Here is a 25,982-nt window from a genome sequence, read left to right on the forward strand (position 1 = left end):
TAGCTCACAGAAAAATCTACTTTTGAAGTGGGCGGCCGAGCGTGGGGTATTTGAATTTTATATTTATATTAAAAAGTAAGTTATAGCGCATCTTCTTTACAAATGATGAATTAAACTTCATCTAAAATATCACTAACATTCCGGATCTGATTTTATAAAGGGGAGAGTTTTATTTATTTAAATATTAAAAATATTAAAAGACAAAAAAAATCCTTTGGGGAGAAATAAAAATCTACTTTCTTTTTGAAAAGGCTGTGGAAGCTTCCTGCTTCTGTGTATTGTTTATCAAATCACACCGGGTGCCCAAACGCACTGAACCAACACATACTTACCAAATGGTGAATGTGTTAGCTCTGTGATAATAGCATGGTATTGCTTTGCAATTGCTGCTGCTTGGTAATACTTTTATGTCACTTTTAGCTCATTTTGCTTGAATCGGCTGTATTTCTGTAAATAGATTATATGAATGTGCCTCTTCAGAACTTATCTACTCCCTACTGATTTAAAAACATGTCCACTAATAAAAAATAAAAAGATAATTAGTGGATTCTAATAAATCTATACACAAGTTTTTTGGGGGTTTATTTTATTTTTGGTTTGTTGTTTATTTAAGCTGCATTGGTCTGTAAAAATATTCATAACACAGGGACTTAGTTTAGTAAGCTGTTATTTCCATTAAACCAATAACATACCAACATGAATAAAAAATACACATAAATAGATCTTTTTAATGCATTTAGCTGTTTATGAGCTTTGTCATGTAAGACCATAGTTTGCATTTCTTCACTCATGTATTTTAAAGGGACAGTCTAGGCCAAAATAAACTTTCATGATTCAGATAGAGCATGTAATTTTAAACAATTTTCCAATTTACTTTCATCACCAATTTTGCTTTGTTCTCTTGGTATTCTTAGTTGAAAGCTTAACCTAGGAGGTTCATATGCTAATTTCTTAGACCTTGAAGTCCACCTCTTTTCAGAATGCATTTTAACAGTTTTTCACCACTAGAGGGTGTTAGTTCACGTATTTCATATAGATAACACTGTGCATCTGGGAGCAGGCACTGATTGGCTAGACTGCAAGTCTGTCAAAAGAACTGAAATAAAGGGGCAGTTTCCAGAGGCTTAGATACAAGATAATCACAGAGGTTAAAAGTATATTATTATAACTTTGTTGGTTATGCAAAACTGGGGAATAGGTAATAAAGGAATTATCTATCTTTTAAAACAAAAAAAATTCTGGTGTAGACTGTCCCTTTAAATAAACAATGATCTGGGATCAGAGTATATGTTATATTTAATTTCAAGTAGCGGAAGCCGTGCTCAAGGACTGATGTGTAAAACAAAGCTTATATTTTATACTTAGAGTTTCATATCCATCATCCTTTTATCCTTTTTTTTCCCATGTAGCATCCTTTGGCACAGCATCTCACAGCATGCCTGCGGGTTTTAACACACCAGCATCTTACAGTCTTCCTACCAGCTTCAGTGGCAATTTTCACCAGCCAGCCTTCCCCCCACAGTCTGCATTTCCCCAACAGACTGCATTCTCTCAGCAGCCTAATGGTAAGATCCAGTATACTATTGTTAGTCCATAGCAATCTGTCTGATTGGAAACATTAGTGACATGCTTTGTTATTCATGTGAGAACCATGATTTACTTTTAAGGTGCAGTAACCACAACAGTGTTATCGTACATGAACATTCAAACGTTTGATAGCTATGTGATGGGTAATTGAATGGGATTTTATTATATTATTTTGAATGTATATTTTGCAGTAGTAAAAGCCATAAACTTGTTAATATTTGCCTGCAAAACCAATTTCAAGAATTTAAGCATAAACCTTCCACTCAAAAGGGCTTTAAGATCATCTGAAACATTCAAGTGTGTCCAAACTTTTGATTGGTTTCAGCAGCTCATATGCTGTGCTTGCCCCATGTACTCTCACTTAAAGTCCTGTCACAGGAGCGAGCTGCACTTAGTGCTATGGCGCGGTCGGGCCGGGCTGTGACTATACAGCTGGCCCGATGCGCTGACTAAAAATAACAGACCCGCTCAGCAGAGAGCGGGTCTGTTAAAGCGCCGTATTTTAGCAAATTAAACAGTAAAAAATGCTTTTATGGCTATAGCACCTAAATAATGTTATATAATTCTGCACTATGTGCAGAATTATATAACATTATTTTTAAGGTTTACTGTCCCTTTAAAGAAACATGAAACACAACTTTCTAATTTACTTCTATTATCTAATTTGTTTCATTCTCATGGTATTTGTTGAAGGAGCAGCAATGCACTACTGGTTTCTAACTGAACACATGGGCACATGTGTGTGTGTGTATATATATATATGTGTGTGTATATTTATATATGACTAAGTGGTTTAACCACAAAACGTTGCTGCTTGTAATGTTACTCCAATAAAAGTTTATACAAAGACAACCTAGTGCTGGTGGTACTACTGCATATATATATATGTATGTATGTATGTATGTGTGTATATATATATATATATATATATATATATATATGTATATATATGTATATATATATATATGTGTGTGTATATATATATATATATATATATGTGTGTATATATATATATATATATATATATATATATATATGTGTGTGTATATGTATATATATATATATATATATATATATATATATATATATATATATATTTCTTTCATGTAATTAGCAAGAGTCCATGAGCTAGTGACGTATGGGATATACATTCCTACCAGGAGGGGCAAAGTTTCCCAAACCTCAAAATGCCTATAAATACACCCCTCACCACACCCACAAATCAGTTTTACAAACTTTGCCTCCTATGGAGGTGGTGAAGTAAGTTTGTGCTAGATTCTACGTTGATATGCGCTCCGCAGCAGGTTGGAGCCCGGTTTTCCTCTCAGCGTGCAGTGAATGTCAGAGGGATGTGAGGAGAGTATTGCCTTTCTTTCATGTAATTAGCAAGAGTCCATGAGCTAGTGACGTATGGGATATACATTCCTACCAGGAGGGGCAAAGTTTCCCAAACCTCAAAATGCCTATAAATACACCCCTCACCACACCCACAATTCAGTTTTACAAACTTTGCCTCCGATGGAGGTGGTGAAGTAAGTTTGTGCTAGATTCTACGTTGATATGCGCTCCGCAGCAAGTTGGAGCCCGGTTTTCCTCTCAGCGTGCAGTGAATGTCAGAGGGATGTGAGGAGAGTATTGCCTATTTGAATGCAGTGATCTCCTTCTAAGGGGTCTATTTCATAGGTTCTCTGTTATCGGTCGTAGAGATTCATCTCTTACCTCCCTTTTCAGATCGACGATATACTCTTATATATACCATGATATACTCTTATATATACCATTACCTCTGCTGATTCTCGTTTCAGTACTGGTTTGGCTATCTGCTATATGTAGATGAGTGTCCTGGGGTAAGTAAGTCTTATTTTCTGTGACACTCCAAGCTATGGTTGGGCACTTTGTTTATAAAGTTCTAAATATATGTATTCAAACATTTATTTGCCTTGACTCAGAATGTTCAACTTTCCTTATTTTCAGACAGTCAGTTTCATATTTGGGATAATGCATTTTGATTTGACCATTTTCTTCTGTTATGTGTGATCAGTCCACGGGTCATCATTACTTCTGGGATATAACTCCTCCCCAACAGGAAATGCAAGAGGATTCACCCAGCAGAGCTGCATATAGCTCCTCCCCTCTACGTCAGTCCCAGTCATTCTCTTGCACCCAACGACTAGATAGGATGTGTGAGAGGACTATGGTGATTATACTTAGTTTTTATGACTTCAATCAAAAGTTTGTTATTTTACAATAGCACCGGAGCGTGTTATTACTTCTCTGGCAGAGTTTGAGGAAGAATCTACCAGAGTTTTTTACTATGATTTTAACCGGAGTAGTTAAGATCATATTGCTGTTCTCGGCCATCTGAGGGAGGTAAAAGCTTCAGATCAGGGGACAGCGGGCAGATGAATCTGCATTGAGGTATGTAGCAGTTTTTATTTTCTGAATGGAATTGATGAGAAAATCCTGCCATACCGTTATAATGACATGTATGTATACACTTCAGTATTCTGGGGATGGTATTTCACCGGAACTACTCTGTTAAAAGTCACTAATCCTTTTAATAAGTATTTATCATGTTAAACGTTTTTGCTGGAATGTAGAATTGTTTACATTTCTGAGGTACTGAGTGAATAAATATTTGGGCATTATTTTCCACTTGGCAGTTGTTTGGTTTTAATTGTGACAGTTTCGTTTCTCTTCACTGCTGTGTGTGAGGGGGAGGGGCCGTTTTTGGCGCTCTTTGCTACGCATCAAAAAATTCCAGTCAGTTACTCTTATATTTCCTGCATGATCCGGTTCATCTCTGACAGATCTCAGGGGTCTTCAAACTTCTTTGGAGGGAGGTAGATTCTCTCAGCAGAGCTGTGAGAATTTTATATTGACTGTGAATAAAAACGTTGCTCTGTAATTTTTATGTCAAATTTAATTATTGTTATTTTTCTAATGGGAACAAACCTTTGCTAAAAGTTGTGTTGTTTTAAAGTTTGATGCTATAACTGTTTTTTCAGTTCATTATTTCAACTGTCATTTAATCGTTTAGTACCTCTTTGAGGCACAGTACGTTTTTGCTAAAAAAGATTATAACCAAGTTGCAAGTTTATTGCTAGTGTGTTAAACATGTCTGACTCAGAGGAAGATATCTGTGTCATTTGTTCCAATGCCAAGGTGGAGCCCAATAGAAATTTATGTACTAACTGTATTGATGCTACTTTAAATAAAAGTCAATCTGTACAATTTGAACAAATTTCACCAAACAGCGAGGGGAGAGTTATGCCGACTAACTCGCCTCACGCGGCAGTACCTGCATCTCCCGCCCGGGAGGTGCGTGATATTATGGCACCTAGTACATCTGGGCGGCCATTACAGATAACATTACAAGATATGGCTACTGTTATGACTGAAGTTTTGTCTAAATTACCAGAACTAAGAGGCAAGCGTGATCACTCTGGGGTGAGAACAGAGTGCGCTGACAATACTAGGGCCATGTCTGATACTGCGTCACAGCTTGCAGAGCATGAGGACGGAGAGCTTCATTCTGTAGGTGACGGTTCTGATCCAAACAGATTGGATTCAGATATTTCAAATTTTAAATTTAAATTGGAGAACCTCCGTGTATTACTAGGGGAGGTCTTAGCAGCTCTCAATGATTGTAACACCATTGCAATACCAGAGAAACTGTGTAGGTTGGATAAATACTTTGCGGTACCGGCGAGTACTGACGTTTTTCCTATACCTAAGAGACTAACTGAAATTGTTACTAAGGAGTGGGATAGACCCGGTGTGCCGTTCTCACCCCCTCCAATATTTAGAAAGATGTTTCCAATAGACACCACCACTCGGGACTTATGGCAAACGGTCCCTAAGGTGGAGGGAGCAGTTTCTACTTTAGCTAAGCGTACCACTATCCCGGTGGAGGATAGCTGTGCTTTTTCAGATCCAATGGATAAAAAATTAGAGGGTTACCTTAAGAAAATGTTTGTTCAACAAGGTTTTATATTGCAACCCCTTGCATGTATCGCGCCGATTACGGCTGCGGCAGCATTTTGGATTGAGTCTCTGGAAGAGAACCTTAGTTCATCTACGCTAGACGACATTACGGACAGGCTTAGAGTCCTTAAACTAGCTAATTCATTCATTTCGGAGGCCGTAGTACATTTAACCAAACTTACGGCTAAGAACTCAGGATTCGCCATACAGGCACGTAGGGCGCTGTGGCTAAAATCCTGGTCAGCTGATGTTACTTCTAAGTCCAAATTACTTAATATACCTTTCAAGGGGCAGTCTTTATTTGGGCCCGGTTTGAAAGAAATTATCGCTGACATTACAGGAGGTAAGGGCCACGCCCTACCTCAAGACAAAGCCAAAGCTAAGGCTAGACAGTCTAATTTTCGTCCCTTTCGGAATTTCAAAACAGGAGCAGCATCAACCTCCACTGCACCAAAACAGGAGGGAGCTGTTGCTCGTTACAGGCAAGGCTGGAAGCCTAACCAGTCCTGGAACAAGAGCAAGCAGGCCAGGAAACCTGCTGCTGCCCCAAAGACAGCATGAACCGAGAGCCCCCGATCCGGGACCGGATCTAGTGGGGGGCAGACTTTCTCTCTTCGCCCAGGCCTGGGCAAGAGATGTTCAGGATCCCTGGGCGCTAGAGATCATATCTCAGGGATACCTTCTAGACTTCAAATTATCTCCCCCAAGAGGGAGATTTCATCTGTCAAGGTTGTCAACAAACCAGATAAAGAAAGAAGCGTTTCTACGCTGTGTACAAGATCTGTTATTAATGGGAGTGATCCATCCGGTTCCGCGGTCGGAACAAGGACAAGGGTTCTACTCAAACCTGTTTGTGGTTCCCAAAAAAGAGGGAACTTTCAGGCTAATCTTAGATTTAAAGATTCTAAACAAATTCCTAAGAGTTCCATCGTTCAAAATGGAAACTATTCGGACAATCTTACCCATGATCCAAAAGGGTCAGTACATGACCACAGTGGATTTAAAAGATGCTTACCTTCACATACCGATTCACAAAGATCATCACCGGTATCTAAGGTTTGCCTTCTTAGACAGGCACTACCAGTTTGTAGCTCTTCCATTCGGATTGGCTACGGCTCCAAGAATCTTCACAAAGGTTCTGGGTGCCCTTCTGGCGGTACTAAGACCGCGAGGGATTTCGGTAGCTCCGTACCTAGACGACATTCTAATACAAGCTTCAAGCTTTCAAACTGCCAAGTCTCATACAGAGTTAGTTCTGGCATTTCTAAGGTCGCATGGATGGAAAGTGAACGAAAAGAAGAGTTCTCTTTTTCCTCTCACAAGAGTTCCATTCTTGGGGACTCTTATAGATTCGGTAGAAATGAAGATTTACCTGACAGAAGACAGGTTAACAAAGCTTCAAAATGCATGCCGTGTCCTTCATTCCATTCAACACCCGTCAGTAGCTCAATGCATGGAGGTGATCGGCTTAATGGTAGCGGCAATGGACATAGTACCTTTTGCACGCCTACACCTCAGACCGCTGCAATTGTGCATGCTAAGTCAGTGGAATGGGGATTACTCAGATTTGTCCCCTACTCTGAATCTGAATCAAGAGACCAGAAATTCTCTTCTATGGTGGCTTTATCGGCCACACCTGTCCAGGGGGATGCCATTCAGCAGGCCAGACTGGACAATTGTAACAACAGACGCCAGCCTACTAGGTTGGGGCGCTGTCTGGAATTCTCTGAAGGCTCAGGGACTATGGAATCAGGAGGAGAGTCTCCTTCCAATAAACATCCTGGAATTGAGAGCAGTTCTCAATGCCCTTCTGGCTTGGCCCCAATTAACAACTCGGGGGTTCATCAGGTTTCAGTCGGACAACATCACGACTGTAGCTTACATCAACCATCAGGGAGGGACAAGAAGCTCCCTAGCAATGATGGAAGTATCAAAGATAATTCGCTGGGCAGAGTCTCACTCTTGCCACCTGTCAGCAATCCACATCCCGGGAGTGGAGAACTGGGAGGCGGATTTCTTGAGTCGCCAGACTTTTCATCCGGGGGAGTGGGAACTTCATCCGGAGGTCTTTGCCCAAATACTTCGACGTTGGGGCAAACCAGAGATAGATCTCATGGCGTCTCGCCAGAACGCCAAACTTCCTCTCTACGGGTCCAGATCCAGGGATCCGGGAGCGGTTCTGATAGATGCTTTGACAGCACCTTGGAACTTCGAGATGGCTTATGTGTTTCCACCCTTCCCGCTGCTTCCTCGATTGATTGCCAAAATCAAACAGGAGAGAGCATCAGTGATTCTAATAGCGCCTGCATGGCCACGCAGGACTTGGTATGCAGATCTAGTGGACATGTCATCCTGTCCGCCTTGGTCTCTACCTCTAAGACAGGACCTTCTGATACAGGGTCCATTCAAACATCAAAATCTAACTTCTCTGAAGCTGACTGCTTGGAAATTGAACGCTTGATTTTATCAAAACGTGGTTTTTCTGAGTCGGTTATTGATACCCTGATACAGGCTAGGAAGCCTGTTACCAGAAGGATTTACCATAAAATATGGCGTAAATACCTATACTGGTGCGAATCCAAAGGTTACTCCTGGAGTAAGGTTAGGATCGCTAGGATATTGTCCTTTCTACAAGAAGGTTTAGAAAAGGGTTTATCAGCTAGTTCATTAAAGGGACAGATTTCAGCTCTGTCCATCTTGTTACACAGGCGTCTGTCAGAAAATCCAGACGTCCAGGCCTTTTGTCAGGCTTTAGCTAGGATCAAGCCTGTGTTTAAAGCTGTTGCTCCGCCATGGAGTTTAAACTTAGTTCTTAACGTTTTACAGGGTGTTCCGTTTGAACCCCTTCATTCCATTGATATAAAATTGTTATCTTGGAAAGTTCTGTTTTTAATGGCTATTTCCTCGGCTCGAAGAGTCTCTGAGTTATCAGCCTTACATTGTGATTCTCCTTATCTGATTTTTCACTCAGACAAGGTAGTTCTGCGTACTAAACCTGGGTTCTTACCTAAGGTAGTCACTAACAGGAATATCAATCAAGAGATTGTTGTTCCATCCTTGTGTCCAAATCCTTCTTCAAAGAAGGAACGTCTTCTACACAATCTGGATGTAGTTTGTGCCCTCAAGTTCTACTTGCAGGCAACTAAAGATTTTCGCCAAACTTCTTCCCTGTTTGTCGTTTATTCTGGACAGAGGAGAGGTCAAAAAGCTTCTGCTACCTCTCTCTCTTTTTGGCTTCGTAGCATAATACGTTTAGCCTATGAGACTGCTGGACAGCAGCCTCCTGAAAGAATTACAGCTCACTCCACTAGAGCTGTGGCTTCCACTTGGGCCTTTAAGAATGAGGCCTCTGTTGAACAGATTTGCAAGGCTGCAACTTGGTCTTCGCTTCATACTTTTTCCAAATTTTACAAATTTGACACTTTTGCTTCTTCGGAGGCTATTTTTGGGAGAAAGGTTCTTCAGGCAGTGGTTCCTTCTGTATAATGAGCCTGCCTATCCCTCCCGTCATCCGTGTACTTTTGCTTTGGTATTGGTATCCCAGAAGTAATGATGACCCGTGGACTGATCACACATAACAGAAGAAAACATAATTTATGCTTACCTGATAAATTCCTTTCTTCTGTTGTGTGATCAGTCCACGGCCCGCCCTGTTTTAAGGCAGGTAAATATCTTTTAAATTATACTCCAGTCACCACTTCACCCTTGGTTACTCCTTTCTCGTTGATTCTTGGTCGAATGACTGGGACTGACGTAGAGGGGAGGAGCTATATGCAGCTCTGCTGGGTGAATCCTCTTGCATTTCCTGTTGGGGAGGAGTTATATCCCAGAAGTAATGATGACCCGTGGACTGATCACACAACAGAAGAAAGGAATTTATCAGGTAAGCATAAATTATGTTTTTTCTTACCTTAAAATTTGACTTTTTCCCTGTGGGCTGTTAGGCTCGCGGGGGCTGAAAATGCTTCATTTTATTGCGTCATTCTTGGCGCGGACTTTTTTGGCGCAAAAATTCTATTTCCGTTTCCGGCGTCATACGTGTCGCCGGAAGTTGCGTCATTCTTTGACGTTATTTCGCGCCAAAAATGTCGGCGTTCCGGATGTGGCGTCATTTTTGGCGCCAAAAAGCATTTAGGCGCAAAATAATGTGGGCGTCTTATTTGGCGCGAAAAAATATGGGCGTCACTTTTGTCTCCACATTATTTAAGTCTCATTTTTTATTGCTTCTGGTTGCTAGAAGCTTGTTCTTTGGCATTCTTTCCCATTCCTGAAACTGTCATTTAAGGAATTTGATCAATTTTGCTTTATATGTTGTTTTTTCTCTTACATATTGCAAGATGTCTCACGTTGCATCTGAGCCAGAAGATACTACAGGAAAATCGCTGTCAAGTGCTGAATCTACCAAAGCTAAGTGTATCTGCTGTAAACTTTTGGTAGCTATTTCTCCAGCTGTTGTTTGTATTGATTGTCATGACAAACTTGTTAAAGCAGATAATATTTCCTTTAGTAAAGTACCATTGCCTGTTGCAGTTCCCTCAACATCTAAGGTGCAGAATGTTCCTGATAATATAAGAGATTTTGTTTCTGAATCCATAAAGAAGGCTATGTCTGTTATTTCTCCTTCTAGTAAACGTAAAAAATCTTTTAAAACTTCTCTCCCTACAGATGAATTTTTAAATGAACATCATCATTCTGATTCTGATGACTCCTCTGGTTCAGAGGATTCTGTCTCTGAGGTTGATGCTGATAAATCTTCATATTTATTTAAAATGGAATTTATTCGTTCTTTACTTAAAGAAGTTCTAATTGCTTTAGAAATAGAGGATTCTGGTCCTCTTGATACTAATTCTAAACGTTTAGATAAGGTATTTAAAGCTCCTGTGGTTATTCCAGAAGTTTTTCCTGTTCCTAATGCTATTTCTGCAGTAATTTCCAAAGAATGGGATAATTTGGGTAATTCATTTACTCCTTCTAAACGTTTTAAGCAATTATATCCTGTGCCATCTGACAGATTAGAATTTTGGGACAAGATCCCTAAAGTTGATGGGGCTATTTCTACCCTTGCTAAACGTACTACTATTCCTACGTCAGATGGTACTTCGTTTAAGGATCCTCTAGATAGGAAAATTGAGTCCTTTCTAAGAAAAGCTTATCTGTGTTCAGGTAATCTTCTTAGACCTGCTATACCTTTGGCTGATGTTGCTGCAGCTTCAACTTTTTGGTTGGAAACTTTAGCGCAACAAGTAACACATCGTGATTCTCATGATATTATTATTCTTCTTCAGCATGCTAATAATTTTATCTGTGATGCCATTTTTGATATTATCAGAGTTGATGTCAGGTTTATGTCTCTAGCTATTTTAGCTAGAAGAGCTTTATGGCTTAAAACTTGGAATGCTGATATGGCTTCTAAATCAACTTTACTTTCCATTTCTTTCCAGGGTAACAAATTATTTGGTTCTCAGTTGGATTCCATTATTTCAACTGTTACTGGTGGGAAAGGAACTTTTTTACCACAGGATAAAAAATCTAAAGGTAAAAACAGGGCTAATAATCGTTTTCGTTCCTTTCGTTTCAACAAAGAACAAAAGCCTGATCCTTCATCCTCAGGAGCAGTTTCAGTTTGGAGACCATCTCCAGTCTGGAATAAATCCAAGCCAGCTAGAAAGGCAAAGCCTGCTTCTAAGTCCACATGAAGGTGCGGCCCTCATTCCAGCTCAGCTGGTAGGGGGCAGGTTACGTTTTTTCAAGGAAATTTGGATCAATTCTGTTCACAATCTTTGGATTCAGAGCATTGTTTCAGAAGGGTACAGAATTGGTTTCAAGTTGAGACCTCCTGCAAAGAGATTTTTTCTTTCCCGTGTCCCAGTAAATCCAGTAAAAGCTCAAGCATTTCTGAAATGTGTTTCAGATCTAGAGTTGACTGGAGTAATTATGCCAGTTCCAGTTCCGGAACAGGGGATGGGGTTTTATTCAAATCTCTTCATTGTACCAAAGAAGGAGAATTCTTTCAGACCAGTTCTGGATCTAAAAATATTGAATCGTTATGTAAGGATACCAACGTTCAAGATGGTAACTGTAAGGACTATCTTACCTTTTGTTCAGCAAGGGAATTATATGTCCACGATAGATTTACAGGATGCATATCTGCATATTCCGATTCATCCAGATCATTATCAGTTCCTGAGATTCTCGTTTCTGGACAAGCATTACCAATTTGTGGCTCTGCCGTTTGGCCTAGCTACAGCTCCAAGAATTTTTACAAAGGTTCTCGGTGCCCTGCTGTCTGTAATCAGGGAACAGGGTATTGTGGTATTTCCTTATTTGGACGATATCTTGGTACTTGCTCAGTCTTTACATTTAGCAGAATCTCATACGAATCGACTTGTGTTGTTTCTTCAAGATCATGGTTGGAGGATCAATTTACCAAAAAGTTCTTTGATTCCTCAGACAAGGGTAACCTTTCTGGGTTTCCAGATGGATTCAGTGTCCATGACTCTGTCTTTAACAGACAAGAGACGTCTAAAGTTGATTACAGCTTGTCGAAACCTTCAGTCACAATCATTCCCTTCGGTAGCCTTATGCATGGAAATTCTAGGTCTTATGACTGCTGCATCGGACGCGATCCCCTTTGCTCGTTTTCACATGCGACCTCTTCAGCTCTGTATGCTGAAGCAATGGTGCAAGGATTACACGAAGATATTTCAATTAATATCTTTAAAACCGATTGTTCGACACTCTCTAACATGGTGGACAGATCACCATCGTTTAATTCAGGGGGCTTCTTTTGTGCTTCCGACCTGGACTGTAATTTCAACAGATGCAAGTCTCACAGGTTGGGGAGCTGTGTGGGGATCTCTGACGGCACAAGGAGTTTGGGAATCTCAGGAGGTGAGATTACCGATCAATATTTTGGAACTCCGTGCAATTTTCAGAGCTCTTCAGTTTTGGCCTCTTCTGAAGAGAGAATCGTTCATTTGTTTTCAGACAGACAATGTCACAACTGTGGCATACATCAATCATCAAGGAGGGACTCACAGTCCTCTGGCTATGAAAGAAGTATCTCGAATTTTGGTTTGGGCGGAATCCAGCTCCTGTCTAATCTCTGCGGTTCATATCCCAGGTGTAGACAATTGGGAAGCGGATTATCTCAGTCGCCAAACGTTGCATCCGGGCGAATGGTCTCTTCACCCAGAGGTATTTCTTCAGATTGTTCAAATGTGGGAACTTCCAGAAATAGATCTGATGGCGTCCCATCTAAACAAGAAACTTCCCAGGTATCTGTCCAGATCCCGGGATCCTCAGGCGGAGGCAGTGGATGCATTATCACTTCCTTGGAAGTATCATCCTGCCTATATCTTTCCGCCTCTAGTTCTTCTTCCAAGAGTAATCTCCAAGATTCTGAAGGAATGCTCGTTTGTTCTGCTGGTAGCTCCGGCATGGCCTCACAGGTTTTGGTATGCGGATCTTGTCCGGATGGCCTCTTGCCAACCGTGGACTCTTCCGTTAAGACCAGACCTTCTGTCACAAGGCCCTTTTTTCCATCAGGATCTGAAATCCTTAAATTTAAAGGTATGGAGATTGAACGCTTGATTCTTGGTCAAAGAGGTTTCTCTGACTCCGTGATTAATACTATGTTACAGGCTCGTAAATCTGTATCTCGAGAGATATATTATAGAGTCTGGAAGACTTATATTTCTTGGTGTCTTTCTCATCATTTTTCTTGGCATTCTTTTAGAATACCGAGAATTTTACAGTTTCTTCAGGATGGTTTAGATAAGGGTTTGTCCGCAAGTTCTTTGAAAGGACAAATCTTTGCTCTTTCTGTTCTTTTTCACAGAAAGATTGCTATTCTTCCTGATATTCATTGTTTTGTACAAGCTTTGGTTCGTATAAAACCTGTCATTAAGTCAATTTCTCCTCCTTGGAGTTTGAATTTGGTTCTGGGAGCTCTTCAAGCTCCTCCGTTTGAACCTATGCATTCATTGGACATTAAATTACTTTCTTGGAAAGTTTTGTTCCTTTTGGCCATCTCTTCTGCTAGAAGAGTTTCTGAATTATCTGCTCTTTCTTGTGAGTCTCCTTTTCTGATTTTTCATCAGGATAAGGCGGTGTTGCGAACTTCTTTTGAATTTTTACCTAAAGTTGTGAATTCCAACAACATTAGTAGAGAAATTGTGGTTCCTTCATTATGTCCTAATCCTAAGAATTCTAAGGAGAAATCGTTGCATTCTTTGGATGTTGTTAGAGCTTTGAAATATTATGTTGAAGCTACGAAATCTTTCCGTAAGACTTCTAGTCTATTTGTTATCTTTTCCGGTTCTAGGAAAGGCCAGAAAGCTTCTGCCATTTCTTTGGCATCTTGGTTGAAATCTTTAATTCATCTTGCCTATGTTGAGTCGGGTAAAATTCCGCCTCAGAGAATTACAGCTCATTCTACTAGGTCAGTATCTACTTCCTGGGCGTTTAGGAATGAAGCTTCGGTTGACCAGATCTGCAAAGCAGCAACTTGGTCCTCTTTGCATACTTTTACTAAATTCTACCATTTTGATGTATTTTCTTCTTCTGAAGCAGTTTTTGGTAGAAAAGTACTTCAGGCAGCGGTTTCAGTTTGAATCTTCTGCTTATGTTTTTCGTTAAACTTTATTTTGGGTGTGGATTATTTTCAGCAGGAATTGGCTGTCTTTATTTTATCCCTCCCTCTCTAGTGACTCTTGTGTGGAAAGATCCACATCTTGGGTAGTCATTATCCCATACGTCACTAGCTCATGGACTCTTGCTAATTACATGAAAGAAAACATAATTTATGTAAGAACTTACCTGATAAATTCATTTCTTTCATATTAGCAAGAGTCCATGAGGCCCGCCCTTTTTTTTTTGTGGTGGTTATGATTTTGTATAAAGCACAATTATTCCAATTCCTTATTTTATATGCTTTCGCACTTTTTTATCACCCCACTTCTTGGCTATTCGTTAAACTGAATTGTGGGTGTGGTGAGGGGTGTATTTATAGGCATTTTGAGGTTTGGGAAACTTTGCCCCTCCTGGTAGGAATGTATATCCCATACGTCACTAGCTCATGGACTCTTGCTAATATGAAAGAAATGAATTTATCAGGTAAGTTCTTACATAAATTATGTTATTTGAATGCAATGATCTCCTTCTACGGGGTCTATTTCATAGGTTCTCTGTTATCGGTCTTAGAGATTCATCTCTTACCTCCCTTTTCAGATCGACGATATACTCTTATATATATATATATATATACCATTACCTCTGCTGATTTTCGTTTCAGTACTGGTTTGGCTTTCTACAACATGTAGATGAGTGTCCTGGGGTAAGTAAGTCTTATTTTCTGTGACACTCTAAGCTATGGTTGGGCACTTTTTTAATAAAGTTCTAAATATATGTATTCAAACATTTATTTGCCTTGACTCAGGATGTTCAACATTCCTTATTTTCAGACAGTCAGTTTCATATTTGGGATAATGCATTTGAATCAATAATTTTTTCTTACCTTAAAAATTTGACTTTTTCCCTGTGGGCTGTTAGGCTCACGGGGGCTGAAAATGCTTCATTTTATTGCGTCATTCTTGGCGCTGACTTTTTTGCTCAAATTTTTTTTTCTGTTTCCGGCGTCATACGTGTCGCCGGAAGTTGCGTCATTTTTTGACGTTTTTTTTGCGTCAAAAGTGTCGGCGTTCCGGATGTGGCGTCATTTTTGGCGCCAAATAATGTGGGCGTCTTATTTGGCGCTAAAAAAATATGGGCGTCACTTTTGTCTCCACATTATTTAAGTCTCATTATTTATTGCTTCTGGTTGCTAGAAGCTTGTTCACTGGCATTTTTTCCCATTCCTGAAACTGTCATTTAAGGAATTTGATCTATTTTGCTTTATATGTTGTTTTTTCTATTACATATTGCAAGATGTCCCACGTTGCAACTGAGTCAGAAGATACTTCAGGAAAATCGCTGCCTGGTGCTGGAACTACCAAAGCTAAGTGTATCTGCTGTAAACTTTTGGTATCTGTTCCTCCAGCTGTTGTTTGTATTGAATGTCATGACAAACTTGTTAATGCAGATAAAATTTCCTTTAGTAAAGTTCCATTACCTGTTGCTGTTCCGTCAACATCTAATACTCAGAGTGTTCCTGATAACATAAGAGATTTTGTTTCTGAATCCATTAAGAAGGCTTTGTCTGTTATTCCTCCTTCTAGTAAACATAAAAAATCTTTTAAAACTTCTCATTGTTCAGATGAATTTTTAAATGAACATCATCATTCTGATTCTGATAATGGTTCTTCTGGTTCAGAGGATTCTGTCTCAGAGGTTGATGCTGATAAATCTTCATATTTATTTAAAATGGAATTTATTCGTTCTTTACTTAAAGAAGTTCTAATTGCTTTAGAAATTGAGGATTCTGGTTCTCTTGATACTAAATCTAAACGTTTAGATAAGGTTTTTAAATCTCCTGTAGTTATTCCAGAAGTTTTTCCTGTCCCTAGTGCTATTTCTGAAGTAATTTCCAGGGAATGGAATAATTTGGGTAATTCATTTACTCCTTCTAAACGTTTTAAGCAATTATATCCTGTGCCATCTGACAGATAAGAGTTTTGGGACAAAATCCCTAAGGTTGATGGGGCTGTCTCTACTCTTGCTAAGCGTACTACGATTCCTACGGCAGATGGTACTTCCTTTAAGGATCCTTTAGATAGGAAAATTGAATCCTTTCTAAGAAAAGCCTATTTGTGTTCAGGTAATCTTCTTAGACCTGCTATATCTTTGGCGGATGTTGCTACAGCTTCAACTTTTTGGTTGGAAGCTTTAGCGCAACAAGTAACAGATCATAATTCTCATAGCATTATTCTTCTTCAACATGCTAATAATTTTATTTGTGATGCCATCTTTGATATCATTAGGGTTGATGTCAGGTATATGTCTCTAGCTATTTTAGCTAGAAGAGCTTCATGGCTTAAAACTTGGAATGCTGATATGTCTTCTAAGTCTACTCTGCTTTCCCTTTCTTTCCAGGGTAATAAATTATTTCCTGCAAAGAGATTTTTTCTTTCCCGTGTCCCAGTAAATCCAGCGAAGGCTCAAGCATTTCTGAAATGTGTTTCAGATCTAGAGTTGGCTGGAGTAATTATGCCAGTTCCAGTTCTGGAACGGGGGCTGGGGTTTTATTCAAATCTCTTCATTGTACCAAAGAAGGAGAATTCCTTCAGACCAGTTCTGGATCTAAAGATATTGAATCGTTATGTAAGGATACCAACATTCAAAATGGTATCTGTAAGGACTATCCTGCCTTTTGTTCAGCAAGGGCATTATATGTCTACAATAGATTTACAGGATGCATATCTGCATATTCCAATTCATCCAGATCACTTTCAGTTTCTGAGATTCTCTTTCCTAGACAAGCATTACCAGTTTGTGGCTCTACCGTTTGGTCTAGCAACAGCTCCAAGAATTTTTACAAAGGTTCTCGGTGCCCTTCTGTCTGTAATCAGAGAACAGGGTATTGTGGTATTTCCTTATTTGGACGATATCTTGGTACTTGCTCAGTCTTTACATTTAGCAGAATCTCATACGAATCGACTTGTGTTGTTTCTTCAAGATCATGGTTGGAGGATCAATTTACTAAAAAGTTCATTGATTCCTCAGACAAGGGTAACCTTTTTGGGTTTCCAGATAGATTCAGTGTCCATGACTCTATCTTTGACAGACAAGAGACGTCTAAAATTGATATCAGCTTGTCGAAACCTTCAGTCACAATCATTCCCTTCGGTAGCCTTATGCATGGAAATTCTAGGTCTTATGACTGCTGCATCGGACGCGATCCCCTTTGCTCGTTTTCACATGCGACCTCTTCAGCTCTGTATGCTGAACCAATGGTGCAGGGGTTACACAAAGATATCTCAATTAATATCTTTAAAACCGATTGTACGACACTCTCTGACGTGGTGGACAGATCACCATCGTTTAATTCAGGGGGCTTCTTTTGTTCTTCCGACCTGGACTGTAATTTCAACAGATGCAAGTCTTACAGCTTGGGGAGCTGTGTGGGGGTCTCTGACGGCACAAGGGGTTTGGGAATCTCAGGAGGTGAGATTACCGATCAATATTTTGGAACGCCGTGCAATTTTCAGAGCTCTTCAGTCTTGGCCTCTTCTGAAGATAGAATCGTTCATTTGTTTTCAGACAGACAATGTCACAACTGTAGCATACATCAATCATCAAGGAGGGACTCACAGTCCTCTAGCTATGAAAGAAGTATCTCGAATTCTGGTTTTGGCGGATTCCAGCTCCTGTCTAGTTTCTGCGGTTCATATCCCAGGTATAGACAATTGGGAAGCGGATTATCTCAGTCGCCAAACGTTGCATCCGGGCGAATGGTCTCTTCACCCAGAGGTATTTCTTCAGATTGTTCAAATGTGGGGGCTTCCAGAAATAGATTTGATGGCCTCTCATCTAAACAAGAAACTTCCCAGGTATCTGTCCAGATCCAGGGATCCTCAAGCGGAAGCAGTGGATGCATTGTCACTTCCTTGGAAGTATCATCCTGCCTATATCTTTCCGCCTCTAGTTCTTCTTCCAAGAGTGATCTCCAAAATTCTGAAGGAATGCTCGTTTGTTCTGCTGGTAGCTCCAGCATGGCCTCACAGGTTTTGGTATGCGGGTCTTGTCCGGATGGCTTCTTGCCAACCGTGGACTCTTCCGTTAAGACCAGACCTTCTGTCTCAAGGTCCTTTTTTCCATCAGGATCTCAAATCCTTAAATTTAAAGGTATGGAGATTGAACGCTTGATTCTTAGTCAAAGAGGTTTCTCTGACTCTGTGATTAATACTATGTTACAGGCTCGTAAATCTGTATCTAGGGAGATATAGAGTCTGGAAGACTTATATTTCTTGGTGTCTTTTTCATTATTTTTCCTGGCATTCTTTTAGAATTCCAAGAATTTTACAGTTTCTTCAGGATGGTTTGGATAAAGGTTTGTCTGCAAGTTCCTTGAAAGGACAAATCTCTGCTCTTTCTGTTCTTTTTCACAGAAAGATTGCTAATCGTCCTGATATTCATTGTTTTGTACAAGCTTTGGTGCGTATAAAACCTGTTATTAAGTCAATTTCTCCTCCTTGGAGTTTGAATTTGGTTCTGGGGGCTCTTCAAGCTCCTCCGTTTGAACCTATGCATTCATTGGACATTAAATTACTTTCTTGGAAAGTTTTGTTCCTTTTGGCCATCTCTTCTGCCAGAAGAGTTTCTGAATTATCTGCTCTTTCTTGTGAGTCTCCTTTTTTGATTTTTCATCAGGATAAGGCGGTGTTGCGAACTTCTTTTGAATTTTTACCTAAGGTTGTGAATTCCAACAACATTAGTAGAGAGATTGTGGTTCCGTCATTATGTCCTACTCCTAAGAATTCTAAGGAGAAATCATTGCATTCTTTGGATGTGGTTAGAGCTTTGAAATATTATGTTGAAGCTACTAAGACTTTCCGAAAGACTTCTAGTCTATTTGTTATCTTTTCCGGTTCTAGGAAAGGTCAGAAGGCCTCTGCCATTTCTTTGGCATCTTGGTTGAAATCTTTAATTCATCATGCTTATGTCAAGTCGGGTAAAACTCTGCCTCAAAGGATTACAGCTCATTCTACTAGGTCAGTTTCTACTTCCTGGGCGTTTAGGAATGAAGCTTCGGTTGATCAGATTTGCAAAGCAGCAACTTGGTCCTCTTTGCATACTTTGATGTGTTTTCTTCTTCTGAAGCAGTTTTTGGTAGAAAAGTACTTCAGGCAGCTGTTTCAGTTTGAATCTTCTGCTTATGTTTTCATTTAAACTTTATTTTGGTTGTGGATTATTTTCAGCAGGAATTGGCTGTCTTTATTTTATCCCTCCCTCTCTAGTGACTCTTGCGTGGAAAGATCCACATCTTGGGTAGTCATTATCCCATACGTCACTAGCTCACATGAAAGAACTTACCTGATAAATTCATTTCTTTCATATTAGCAAGAGTCCATGAGGCCCACCCCTTTTTTTGTGGTGGTTATGATTTTTTTGTATAAAGCACAATTATTTCCAATTCCTTATTTTTCTCCAACATAGGTGTGTCCGGTCCACGGCGTCATCCTTACTTGTGGGATATTCCCTTCCCCAACAGGAAATGGCAAAGAGCCCAGCAAAGCTGGTCACATGATCCCTCCTAGGCTCCGCCTACCCCAGTCATTCTCTTTGCCGTTGTACAGGCAACATCTCCACGGAGATGGCTTAGAGTTTTTTCGCAATTGCAGTAATAAAGTGTGTTCAGTTTAAAATTTAAAGTGACAGTAACGGTTTTATTTTAAAACGTTTTTTGTACTTTCTGATCAAGTTTATGCCTGTTTAACATGTCTGAACTACCAGATAGACTGTGTTCTGAATGTGGGGAAGCCAGAATTCCTATTCATTTAAATAAATGTGATTTATGTGATAATGACAATGATGCCCAAGATGATTCCTCAAGTGAGGGGAGTAAGCATGGTACTGCATCATTCCCTCCTTCGTCTACACGAGTCTTGCCCACTCAGGAGGCCCCTAGTACATCTAGCGCGCCAATACTCCTTACTATGCAACAATTAACGGCTGTAATGGATAATTCTGTCAAAAACATTTTAGCCAAAATGAACCCTTGTCAGCGTAAGCGTGGCTGCTCTGTTTTAGTTACTGAAGAGCATGACGACGCTGATATTAATATCTCTGAAGGGCCCCTAACCCAATCTGAGGGGGCCAGGGAGGTTTTGTCTGAGGGAGAAATTACTGATTTAGGGAACATTTCTCAGCAGGCTGAATCTGATGTGATTACATTTAAATTTAAATTGGAACATCTCCGCATTTTGCTTAAGGAGGTATTATCCACTCTGGATGATTGTGAAAATTTAGTCATCCCAGAGAAACTATGTAAAATGGACAAGTTCCTAGAGGTGCCGGGGCTCCCAGAAGCTTTTCCTATACCCAAGCGGGTGGCGGACATTGTTAATAAAGAATGGGAAAGGCCCGGTATTCCTTTCGTCCCTCCCCCCATATTTAAAAAATTGTTTCCTATGGTCGACCCCAGAAAGGACTTATGGCAGTCAGTCCCCAAGGTCGAGGGAGCGGTTTCTACTTTAAACAAACGCACCACTATTCCCATAGAGGATAGTTGTGCTTTCAAAGATCCTATGGATAAAAAATTAGAAGGTTTGCTTAAAAAGATGTTTGTTCAGCAGGGTTACCTTCTACAACCCATTTCATGCATTGTCCCTGTCACTACTGCCGCATATTTCTGGTTTGATGAACTGCTTAAGGTGCTCGATAGTGACTCTCCTCCTTATGAGGAGATTATGGACAGAATCAATGCTCTCAAATTGGCTAATTCTTTCACTCTAGACGCCTCTTTGCAATTGGCTAAGTTAGCGGCTAAGAACTCTGGGTTTGCTATTGTGGCGCGCAGAGCGCTTTGGTTGAAATCTTGGTCGGCTGATGCGTCTTCCAAGAACAAGCTACTAAACATTCCTTTCAAGGGGAAAACGTTGTTTGGTCCTGACTTGAAGGAGATTATCTCTGATATCACTGGGGGTAAGGGCCACGCCCTTCCTCAGGATCGGCCTTTCAAGGCAAAAAATAGACCTAATTTTCGTCCCTTTCGTAAAAACGGACCAGCCCAAGGTGCTACGTCCTCTAAGCAAGAGGGTAATACTTCTCAGGCCAAGCCAGCTTGGAGACCAATGCAAGGCTGGAACAAGGGAAAGCAGGCCAAGAAACCTGCCACTGCTACCAAGACAGCATGAAATATTGGCCCCCGATCCGGGACCGGATCTGGTGGGGGGCAGACTCTCTCTCTTCGCTCAGGCTTGGGCAAGAGATGTTCTGGATCCTTGGGCGCTAGAAATAGTCTCCCAGGGTTATCTTCTGGAATTCAAGGGACTTCCCCCAAGGGGGAGGTTCCACAGGTCGCAGTTGTCTTCAGACCACATAAAAAGACAGGCGTTCTTACATTGTGTAGAAGACCTGTTAAAAATGGGAGTGATTCATCCTGTTCCATTAAGAGAACAAGGGATGGGGTTCTACTCCAATCTGTTCATAGTTCCCAAAAAAGAGGGAACGTTCAGACCAATCCTAGATCTCAAGATCTTAAACAAATTTCTCAAGGTCCCATCGTTCAAGATGGAAACCATTCGAACTATCCTTCCTTCCATCCAGGAAGGTCAATTCATGACCACGGTGGATTTAAAGGATGCGTATCTACATATTCCTATCCACAAGGAACATCATCGGTTCCTAAGGTTTGCATTCCTGGACAAACATTACCAGTTCGTGGCGCTTCCTTTCGGATTAGCCACTGCTCCAAGGATTTTCACAAAGGTACTAGGGTCCCTTCTAGCGGTGCTAAGACCAAGGGGCATTGCAGTAGTACCTTACCTGGACGACATTCTGATTCAAGCGTCGTCCCTTCCTCAAGCAAAGGCTCACACGGACATTGTCCTGGCCTTTCTCAGATCTCACGGCTGGAAAGTGAACGTGGAAAAGAGTTCTCTATCCCCGTCAACAAGGGTTCCCTTCTTGGGAACAATTATAGACTCCTTAGAAATGAGGATCTTTCTAACAGAGGCCAGAAAAACAAAGCTTCTGGACTCTTGTCGGATACTTCATTCCGTTCCTCTTCCTTCCATAGCTCAGTGCATGGAAGTGATCGGGTTGATGGTGGCGGCGATGGACATAGTTCCTTTTGCGCGCATTCATCTAAGACCATTACAACTGTGCATGCTCAGTCAGTGGAATGGGGACTATACAGACTTGTCTCCGAAGATACAAGTAAATCAGAGAACCAGAGACTCACTCCGTTGGTGGCTGTCCCTGGACAATCTGTCTCAAGGGATGATGTTCCACAGACCAGAGTGGGTCATTGTCACGACCGACGCCAGTCTGATAGGCTGGGGCGCGGTCTGGGGATCCCTGAAAGCTCAGGGTCTTTGGTCTCGGGAAGAATCTCTTCTACCGATAAATATTCTGGAACTGAGAGCGATATTCAATGCTCTCCAGGCCTGGCCCCAGCTTGCGAGGACCAGGTTCATACGGTTTCAATCAGACAACATGACGACTGTTGCGTACATCAACCATCAGGGGGGAACAAGGAGTTCCCTAGCGATGGAAGAAGTAACCAAAATTATTCTTTGGGCGGAGTCTCACTCCTGCCACCTGTCTGCTATCCACATCCCAGGAGTGGAAAATTGGGAAGCGGATTTTCTGAGTCGGCAGACATTGCATCCGGGGGAGTGGGAACTCCATCCGGAAATCTTTGCCCAAGTCACTCACCTGTGGGGCATTCCAGACATGGATCTGATGGCCTCTCGTCAGAACTTCAAAGTTCCTTGCTACGGGGCCAGATCCAGGGATCCCAAGGCGGCTCTAGTGGATGCACTAGTAGCACCTTGGACCTTCAAACTAGCTTATGTGTTCCCGCCATTTCCTCTCATCCCCAGGCTGATAGCCAGGATCAAGCAGGAGAGGGCGTCGGTGATCTTGATAGCTCCTGCGTGGCCACGCAGGACTTGGTATGCAGATCTGGTGAATATGTCATCGGCTCCACCTTGGAAGCTACCTTTGAGACGAGACCTTCTTGTTCAGGGTCCGTTCGAACATCCGAATCTGGTTTCACTCCAGCTGACTGCTTGGAGATTGAACGCTTGATTTTATCGAAGCGAGGATTCTCAGATTCTGTTATCGATACTCTTGTTCAGGCCAGAAAGCCTGTGACTAGAAAGATTTACCACAAAATTTGGAAAAAATATATCTGTTGGTGTGAATCTAAAGGATTCCCTTGGGACAAGGTTAAGATTCCTAGGATTCTATCCTTCCTTCAAGAAGGATTGGAAAAAGGATTATCTGCAAGTTCCCTGAAGGGACAGATTTCTGCCTTGTCGGTATTACTTCACAAAAAGCTGGCAGCTGTGCCAGATGTTCAAGCCTTTGTTCAGGCTCTGGTTAGAATCAAGCCTGTTTACAAACCTTTGACTCCTCCTTGGAGTCTCAATTTAGTTCTTTCAGTTCTTCAGGGGGTTCCGTTTGAACCCTTACATTCCGTTGATATTAAGTTATTATCTTGGAAAGTTTTGTTTTTAGTTGCGATTTCTTCTGCTAGAAGAGTCTCAGAATTATCTGCTCTGCAGTGTTCTCCTCCTTATCTGGTGTTCCATGCAGATAAGGTGGTTTTACGTACTAAACCTGGTTTTCTTCCAAAAGTTGTTTCTAACAAAAACATTAACCAGGAGATTATCGTACCTTCTCTGTGTCCAAAACCAGTTTCAAAGAAGGAACGTTTGTTGCACAATTTGGATGTTGTTCGCGCTCTAAAATTCTATTTAGATGCTACAAAGGATTTTAGACAAACATCTTCCTTGTTTGTTGTTTATTCAGGTAAAAGGAGAGGTCAAAAAGCAACTTCTACCTCTCTCTCTTTTTGGATTAAAAGCATCATCAGATTGGCTTACGAGACTGCCGGACGGCAGCCTCCCGAAAGAATCACAGCTCATTCCACTAGGGCTGTGGCTTCCACATGGGCCTTCAAGAACGAGGCTTCTGTTGATCAGATATGTAGGGCAGCGACTTGGTCTTCACTGCACACTTTTACCAAATTTTACAAGTTTGATACTTTTGCTTCTTCTGAGGCTATTTTTGGGAGAAAGGTTTTGCAAGCCGTGGTGCCTTCCATTTAGGTGACCTGATTTGCTCCCTCCCTTCATCCGTGTCCTAAAGCTTTGGTATTGGTTCCCACAAGTAAGGATGACGCCGTGGACCGGACACACCTATGTTGGAGAAAACAGAATTTATGTTTACCTGATAAATTTCTTTCTCCAACGGTGTGTCCGGTCCACGGCCCGCCCTGGTTTTTTTAATCAGGTCTGATATTTTATTTTCTTTAACTACAGTCACCACGGTACCATATGGTTTCTCCTATGCAAATATTCCTCCTTAACGTCGGTCGAATGACTGGGGTAGGCGGAGCCTAGGAGGGATCATGTGACCAGCTTTGCTGGGCTCTTTGCCATTTCCTGTTGGGGAAGGGAATATCCCACAAGTAAGGATGACGCCGTGGACCGGACACACCGTTGGAGAAAGAAATTTATCAGGTAAACATAAATTCTGTTTTTATGCTTTCGCACTTTTTTCTTATCACCCCACTTCTTGGCTATTCGTTAAACTGATTTGTGGGTGTGGTGAGGGGTGTATTTATAGGCATTTTGAGGTTTGGGAAACTTTGCCCCTCCTGGTAGGAATGTATATCCCATACGTCACTAGCTCATGGACTCTTGCTAATATGAAAGAAATGAATTTATCAGGTAAGTTCTTACATAAATTATGTTATATATATATACAGCCACCAATCAGCAGCTAGAACCTTGGTTCTTTGCGTCACCTGAGCTTACCTAGATAAACCTTTCAGCAAAGGATAACAAGAGAAGGAAGCAAATAAAATAATAGAAGTAAATTGGAAAGTTGTTTAAAATGGTATGCTCTGTCAAGTCAGCCTCCATATAAATCTACCTGTGTGTGGTTAACATGTAATTCAATTTGGAATGAAAGGAAGAAACACTCTTAGGTTTTAAGTAAAAGTTGTGTCAAATTTGACATTTCAGGGATGACAAACTAAAATAAAGCTTATGTGAATAATGTATATATGAATGTGCATTTATGGAATTGGATCCAATAATTTAAAAAAGCTGTACAATATATGGTAGAAGAATCGGGGATTCCTATTTTTTTTTTTGCCATTGTTGCGTTGGTAAAACTTTGTTTCAGGCTAGGTAATTTCTTTCATACAGGTGATGACAATCCACGATCCTTTCTCTTGGGAAATATTCTTCCCTACCCCTAGGAGGAGGCAAAGATTCCCAAACCCCAAGAGCTCTATAAAACTCCTCACACATACCTTAGTTTTTACTTTGTCTCCTCTGTAGGTGGTTGAAGAATGAAGATGTGCATTTGATTCTAAAGAAAGAAGGGTTTTCAGTCTGTATTGATGACCGGTTTCCCCATAGAGTACAGTGCTTGTCAGAGGGATGTATATGGGGTATGGTTTATGATCTTTTTTTCACCTTGTGAATTTTTTCATAAACCCTATATAACTGGTCGCAGGGACTTGTCTTTTGCCTCCCTTTATGGATCTACAATATAGTCCTATTCCATAATCTCTGCTGATATGTTTCAGTTCTTGTTTAACTGTCTGCTGCTTGATTGCTAGTGGACAAGTCTCTATTGGTAAGTACTGTATCTTTTTATTAACATTTAGACAATAATTTAGCTTTGTTTTGGACACTTTTTATTGTTGTTTATATATTTGCTAATATATATGGCCCTGGGACTGTTTCTTTTCACTACTCCCTTGCTGTTTGCGCTCTTCAGCT

The 25,982-nt window shown here is 40.8% G+C and overlaps 1 protein-coding gene across 6 annotated transcripts in view; it reads left to right on the top strand.

Annotated features, from left to right (window-relative positions):
- Positions 1 to 25,982, top strand: part of AGFG1 (ArfGAP with FG repeats 1) — a gene marked incomplete in the record, with an annotated part of 358,154 nt that overhangs the window by 280,299 nt on the left and 51,873 nt on the right. For all 6 annotated transcript variants that reach the window (XM_053709845.1, XM_053709849.1, XM_053709844.1 and 3 more), the window contains 1 exon segment: positions 1,410 to 1,565. In XM_053709845.1, the coding sequence (XP_053565820.1) occupies positions 1,410 to 1,565 (156 nt within the window).

The sequence above is a fragment of the Bombina bombina genome, chromosome 4 (assembly GCF_027579735.1).
Source record: "Bombina bombina isolate aBomBom1 chromosome 4, aBomBom1.pri, whole genome shotgun sequence".
NCBI classification, from domain to species: Eukaryota; Metazoa; Chordata; class Amphibia; order Anura; family Bombinatoridae; genus Bombina; species Bombina bombina.